General features: G+C 40.6%; 1 protein-coding gene across 2 annotated transcripts in view; it reads right to left on the reverse strand.

Moving 5' to 3' along the window:
- The window catches only part of LOC138024371 (tetratricopeptide repeat protein 28-like), a 153223-nt gene that overhangs the window by 102578 nt on the left and 43145 nt on the right, over positions 1 to 7500 (reverse strand). For both annotated transcript variants that reach the window (XM_068871555.1, XM_068871556.1), the window contains one exon: positions 1 to 2572. This exon is cut by the window's left edge and continues 952 nt beyond it. In XM_068871555.1, coding sequence (XP_068727656.1) covers positions 1 to 2514 — 2514 coding nt within the window. In that variant the 5' untranslated portion in view covers positions 2515 to 2572. The remainder of the gene's footprint in view (positions 2573 to 7500) is intronic.

The raw sequence follows: 7500 nt of genomic DNA on the forward strand, positions 1-7500 counted from the left end.
TCGGACAACAGCCCCTGCGCCAATCTGTTTCAAAGTAGTCTTTATCAGTGAGTCAGCACTTCCATTTTCCATTTTCTTTTCCCTATAGTTTATTCCGCTTCCTCTTCTCAGAAACCAAAAACTGATAGTGTTCCCTGCAAGTGCTATGAAAACTGTTTGTAGAGGCAAATATTGCATAACAGCGGAGATAGTTTCCGTCCTTGCAATTGCCGAGGAAGGTTCTTTATCAACGCCAAATTGCATCTTCAAAATGTCTGTCAAGGCCTGTGCTCGTCCTTGTTCAGCAGCAACCAAAGCCTCATCAACCATTCTATTCTTTAAAAGTGCTTTCCACAGAATTGTGTACGCCTCTTGCTTTGTATCACGAAAGCTTATTTTCCATGCATCTTCTGACTGAAGAAGACGCCTTGTTTCATCGAAATATTTTATGCTTAGATGATAGAAATTAATGGCTTTGCACAAGGAGCCTAATAATTCATGAACACAACCAAGACGACAACAAGCGATTCCCTTCCCTACTAGGTCCTCCGTTTCCTTGGAAATAGTAAAATGTTTTTCGTTACAGAAAAGAGCATTTTCAACCTCACCTCTAACGTAATAAGCACAACCGAGATTAGTATAGGCAACGCCCTCCCCGGCCATATCCCCTACTTCTTTTGCAATGCTAAGATGTTGTTCGTGATACTTTATGGCTTCCATAAAATTGCCCAGACTGTGATAAGCGTTGCCAAGATTACCATAGGCAACGCCCTCCCCGGCCCTATCCCCTACGTCCTTTGCAATGCTAAGACGTTGTTTGTGATGCTTTATAGCTTCCTTAAAATTTCCCAGACCGTGGTAAGTGATGCCGAGATTACCATAGGCAACGCCCTCTCCGGCCCTATCCTTTACTTCTTTTGTAATGCTAAGATGTTGTTCAAAATACTTTATGGCTTCCTTAAAATTGCCCAGACTGTCATAAGCGCTGCCGAGATTACCATAGGCCTTGCCCTCCCCGGCCCTATCCCCTACTTCTTTTGCAATGCTAAGATGTTGTTCGCGATACTTTATGGCTTCCTTAAAATTGCCCAGCCTGTCATAAGCGTTGCCGAGATTACCATAGGCAGCGCCCTCCCCGTACCTATCCCCTACTTCTTTTGCAATGCTAAGACTTTTTTCGTGATACTTTATGCCTTCCTTAAAATTGCCCAGACTGTGGTAAGCCGTGCCGAGATTACAATAGGCCTTGCCCTCCCCGGCCCTATTCCCTACTTCTTTTGCAATGCTATGTTCTTGTTCGTGATACTTTATGGCTTGCTTAAAATTGCCCAGACTGTGATAAGCGGTGCCGAGATTACCATAGCCATCGCCCTCCCCGGCCCTATCCCCTACTTCTTTTGCAATGCTAAGATGTTGTTCGAGATACTTTACGGCTTCCTTAAAGTTACCCATACTGTGATAAGCGATGCCGAGATTACCATAGGCATTGCCCTCCCCGGCCCTATCCCCTACTTCTTTTGCAATGCTAAGATTTTGTTCATGATAACCTATGGCTCGCTTAAAATTGCCCAGACTGTGATAAGCGTTGCCGAGATTACCATTGGCCGTGCCCTCCCCTGCCCTATCCCCTACTTCTTTTGCAATGCTAAGAAGTTTTTCGTGATACTGTATGGCTTCCTTAAAATTGCCCAGATTGTGAGAAGCACAGCCGAGGTTACCATAGGCAACGCCCTCCCCGGCCCTATCCCCTACTTCTTTTGCAATGCTAAGAAGATTTTCGTGATACTGTATGGCTTCCTTAAAATTGCCCAGATTGTCAGAAGCACAGCCGAGATTACCATAGGCAACGCCCTCCCCGGCCCTATCCCCTATTTCTTTCGCAATGCTAAGATGTTGTTCGTGATACTCTATGGCTTCCTTAAAATTGCCCAGACAATAATAAGCATTGCCGAGATTACCATAGGCCGCGCCCTCCAAAGCCCTATCCCCTACTTCTTTTGCTATGCTAAGATGTTGTTCGTTATACTTTATGGCTTCCTTAAAATTACCCATACTGCGATAAGCGATGCCGAGATTACCATAGGCATTGCCCTCCCCGGCCCTATCCCCTACTTCTTTTGCAATGCTAAGACTTTGTTCCTGATACTCTATGGCTCGCTTAAAATTGCCCAGACTGTCATAAGCATAGCCGAGATTACCATTGGCATTGCCCTCCTGGTCCCGATCCCCTACTTTTTTTGCAATACTTAGTTGTTTCTTGAAGTACTTTCTGGCCTTTTTAAAATTGCCCAGACTATGATAAGCGATGCCGAGATTTTCACAGGCGTTTCTCTCTCCAGCACTGAAACCTATTTCCTTAAAAATCCTTAATGCTTCTGTGTAATCCCTCTTGGCCTGTTCGAAATAAGCCAAGCCATAATAATAATTGCCTAAATTCAAATATGCAATACCCTCCACTTTTCTGTTTCCCTCTTTTCTGGCAATTCTAAGCTCTTGTATATGCTGCTCAAAAACGTTCCTCTTCTTTTCTGCCATTCTTGATTACACGGACTCTTGACAACAAGGAAGGTCGTCTTTGAAAGAAAGGGCGCACCTTGAAAAATACGAAAGAAAGCATGAGAAGTTCCATCGCGCAGAATGCCTGGACATCATGAATAATTCATAATCACTAAAGCGGCAAATTCGAATGCGAAGAGCCATGAATTAGAGAAGAATGGGTCGAAACTAGGCAACTAGGGTTTACAAAACTCACTTTCCCGAGTCTCAGAAATGATAATTTCAAGGTTCACGAACGGCTTTTTGAAAATTAAGGATTAGTTTACAATTTGCACTAAAAAAGACTGAAATTGAGAAAGTAGAAGTTTTATGTTTTTCCACTTGAATATACGGAAAATTTTGCACATTTTCGTATGGATAGTAATTTTGGAGAGCAATTTTGGGAAAACTAACATACCTACTAGACTTTCACGCACGGCAAATGGCAGATGAGTCTGTCCTTGAAAAGAATCCGTTTTAATTTCGAAAATTGGTCACGAGGAACCTTTATGTTTTTAACTTTGAAAATTATCAGTCGTAGTTTCATTTGAAAATGGCGCGTTTAGAGCTGGCGAGCTATTGTTTTCAGCCCAGACATGAATAGCAATGCCTGTCAAATGAAACAATGCCTATTGTTGAAAACCACTCCGCATGAAAAAAATATTCACATCTACCGCGAATTTTAAGATTGCCATAAAGATCAGCTGTTTTACTCAGGACCTTCGGACAAAACAAAGATGACGGCGTGCGCGACCAATACATATGATAGTGATCGGAAGCTCTTTTCAGAGCTCTTCGAAAACCCGATCCATCCATTGTTAATTCACAAGGGTGCCGCCATACGTTAATGTTACAAACTCTACTTACGATTTCAAGTGAACGGAGAAGGTTTATGGAAATGGTGGGACGTTTACGGGAAACCGGCCATTTTGTTCGAACTTCTGCAAATAAGCATCCTTCCCTTCGCCTACAAATTATAGGAATCTGGTCCCGAGCGCGTGGGCCACGCACTGGGCGAAAGCATCCGCCGATTCCGCAAGAAGATCGTTGCAGCTTTTTCACGTTTCTTAGCAAAATGTTCTAGTTAAAGCTTCTCTTTCTTTCGCAACAAAGAAAAGGCACGCGCGCGCTAGCTTTTTCGATGATAAGCTACTCAAGATTCAGGCGAAACAAGTCTGTTCACTTTATTTAAAAATCGATTTTTAAGTTTTCGTAGGTACGAATGCCTAAGATGGCACCACATTTGTTGCCGTGGGTTTGGCGGAGGGTAAGAGTTGCCCCATTCACCCTCTCAGCGTCGAGAAGGGCTTTGTAAAAGAGGAAGCTTTGCGCTTACTAAGAACAAACTCGGTTAAAGAATCCTTTGAGTTAAAAAAGTTACAATTCTTAACTCGCCTTTTAGAACGAGGCTACCCCAAAAGCTTCGTCGAGGATATCTTGTCAGAGCGAGAATACCTTCACTTTAATTTAGCAACCAAGGAGTTACACACGGTAAGGGCCGAGTGACAGCCTTACAACAATGGATCGGGAACCTTCTCGCAACCAAGATCCGTCAGCCTCTTATTCATTTCGATTCATTTATATTCATTCATTGAAAAGCAAAACGAAGCCTTTTAAATGTTATACTTACCCGCATTTCATTGACAGAAATGCGAAGCAGAAACGCGCTAAATATAAAATCACTTTACATTCACGCACAAGCAAAGCAACATACTTTAATGAAGCGCACTGCTGATTGCCACAGGCCTTAATCACACGGCGGCCATCTTGAGTCGTGAGGGATTGAAAAGTTTTGTTTTTGTGCACCGAAACTCGTTTCCAAACATTAAGCAAGAAAGTTCTTTTTCTCAATTGTTTCGCTCTGTTAAACATTGATTCGAGTTGATTCATTTCTTTTGACAAATTTCAGTCTGTCGATTGCACGTAAGAAACTGTGCTGGAAAATAACGGACTTTTTGGTTATGTTTGTTTTGAACAAGAGGCCGAGCGCTTTTTCCAGTAAATGCGAAATCCTAAAACAGGCATTTTGCGAGATCAGAAATAGTAAATGCAAATTTGAAATGTCTGTGAAAATTGGCTTGTAATGCATTCTCAAATTGTGATATCGAGGAACAATAGCGAAAACAATAACTTGAAACGTCCTTTGTTTCTTAGCTCCGCCCTGACAAGTTAATGAGCAAAGCAGAATTCACCAAGGGAGAAATAGCGCGTAATATTTGACCAATGAGAACCATTTGAGTCATTCTTGGCCGCTAATTTTACTGATCTATAATTTTTACTGCTCTGGAAGTAAATGTCCGGAGAACAACAGGCATTCTGCGCGATGAATGCACTGACCACAAATGCTGCAGGTATGTAGCCAAACCAACACCAGAGGGACCGTATGACATTATGAGTCTAAAAAAGACAATTTTCTGCTGTTGACGTTCAACTCTTTACTTCTTTTGTTGAGCCCTTTGTCTGACTTAAAATGAATTTTTAAAGCCAGAATTGACCGCACAAAATAGATGTAGTTAAATGGCATAAATTTGTCTCATATCAGACTTAACTCAGCCAAAGTAATACTGTTGTCTTTTTGTCATGAATTTTCCTAATCAAATCAAAATTGCTTGCGTGATACCACTGTTTAAAGCTGGTGGTCAATCACTTCTTATGACATAGAGACTGCTCTAAATGTCCCCCGGGTTCTCAAAGTTACTTTAGAAAGTAATTATCTATAACCGTCTTGTAAGTACAAGGAAGGATTACGTTTATGCAAACGTTGGCCGTGTAGCACTTATGTTTGAACAGGCTTAACTGATTAGAATGTAACGTGAAGTGTTAAGTTTCTACCACATAGGAACCCTGCGAACGCTAGCCCTACTGATGGAAACTGGCCCACACAAGAACAGGGAAGAACTCTGACCAGGTTGGGAATTGAACCCACGACCCTCGGGTTAGATCTCCGCTGCTCTACCAACTGAGCTACAAGGTCAGACGGGAGCAGGCCGTGGGAACCGAAGATGTTAAAGTCACGGCAATGAACATGCACAAGTACAAGGAAGGATTACGTTTACAGCCTGCTCCCGTCTGACCTTGTAGCTCAGTCGGTAGAAAAGCAGTGATCTAACCCGAGAGTCGCGGGTTCAATTTCCACCCTGGTCAGAGTTTTTCTCGTCTTGTAAGTAGCTTAAATAAATTACGTCATATCACAGTATACATTACTCTAAGTTTATGTTTTCTCTACATTGCGTATTTACGAACTCTTTACCACTGATTGACCTGAACAAGAAGTCATCTTGCGCTTGATGGCAGTGAAAATGCCATAGGTGTGTGTTTATTTATATTCTAAGGCCTTTGATACGGTGGATTTTAAAAAATTCTGCTTCATAAACGTGAATACTAACGGGTTCATAACGTTTCCGTAATTTGTTTGGTTTAACGTCCATTAATATACGCACCCGCGATCCGGGAGGATCTATTCTGGTTCCTTCATTTTTCTTATTCTCTGTTCATGACTTCAGTGGTGTATTCAAACTACCAGACCTGATTTTATTTGCAACTGCTGATATGACGATGCTAGTTTCTTTGGTCTTATTATTTGGTTACCTAGTTCAAGGCGAAAAAACTTCCACTAAACTTGCGGAAAACTAATTCTTTATTCTATTTAAGCCTCGAGAGTAAAGACGTTAACTTTCAATGCAAATATGCAAAAATCATTAAAGAATAGAACAGATCGTAGAACGGTCATCCTTGGGGATGTGCTTGACTAACGTCTTTCTTGGAAACCCTGAATTTCTCATTCTGGTTACAAAATCTCTGAAGCTATATTAGCATTTAATTTCAGGTATAGTTCTTTTACTAAATTTTGTTTCAGAACTCTGTACTGCTGTTTAGTTTATCCTTATAGTCATTATTGTATTATTGTGCATGTACAAATCCAATCTTCGTAGTCTTGTCTCTTTGCAAAGTGTACCGTCAAAATTATTCCTAAATCAATCACTCAGACCCATTCCTCAAATAATTACAACGATCAATATTTCGGATATTAGATTAGAAGAACAGTGGGTAAATTCATGTATTCTTATGAATATTCTCTTCCATCATCAAGGTTTTATTCATAATTTTCTATTGAAAACCACGTCTATGACTTTTTCACTAGATTTGAAGAATGATTTTCACGTTCAACTCTGTATAAATATAATTTAATCACTTGTATAAACTCTGTATAAATATAATTTAATCTAACCTGTAGAACTATTCTTCGCAACTTCAGTTAACTTCTAAGTACTAGAACGCTTGTGGCAGAAGAAAAGCGGTTTAAACAGATGCATACTTCCCTTTATTGCAATTGAAACTCGAAATAAACAAAACTAAGCCTTAGAATACCCTTTTTTATCAAATTGTATGGCACCCACTTTGAAATAGGGAGAGAACTTTATCTAAAAACATCATTTACCATTATTGCAATAATTAGTCGGGCCCATGAGGACACCGAGTCATAAAACCAGTCGAGTCTCTCTTTTTTTGTTGGTAGTCACAAATGTGCATACTCTTCGGATATCGAACTAGACGCTCTATGAGCGTACACTGGGTTGCCTGTGGTACGTGTTACACAAAAACAGAAGGCACTGAGGTGGGTGGTATTGAACTGCTGCGTTTTAGTTATTTTTTTCAAGTGGGTGGTCATTAAGACCACTTGAGGGATCACCCAGACGTAGTGCCAGCAGAGGCTCTTTGGCTCATACGTTCACACGTTTAATTATTTTGTTATGTCCTGTCCCATTTTGAGGTCTTTTACTTTTTTAAGCTTTGGTAATAAATTCAGTTCAAAGTTAACAAAACTATGCTCTTGGGTGAAACTCACTAGTTTCTTCTTTAAAGAGGCTATATCGCGCAAAATGATATAATTCCATGATTTGCAAAATGCCCAAAAAGTAGAATGAAACACTGCAATAACCACTGAAAACTATTGAACAACATAAAATACTGCAAAATGAAGAAGCA

The sequence above is a fragment of the Montipora capricornis genome, chromosome 11, assembly GCF_036669925.1.
Source record: "Montipora capricornis isolate CH-2021 chromosome 11, ASM3666992v2, whole genome shotgun sequence".
Lineage (NCBI taxonomy): Eukaryota > Metazoa > Cnidaria > Anthozoa > Scleractinia > Acroporidae > Montipora > Montipora capricornis.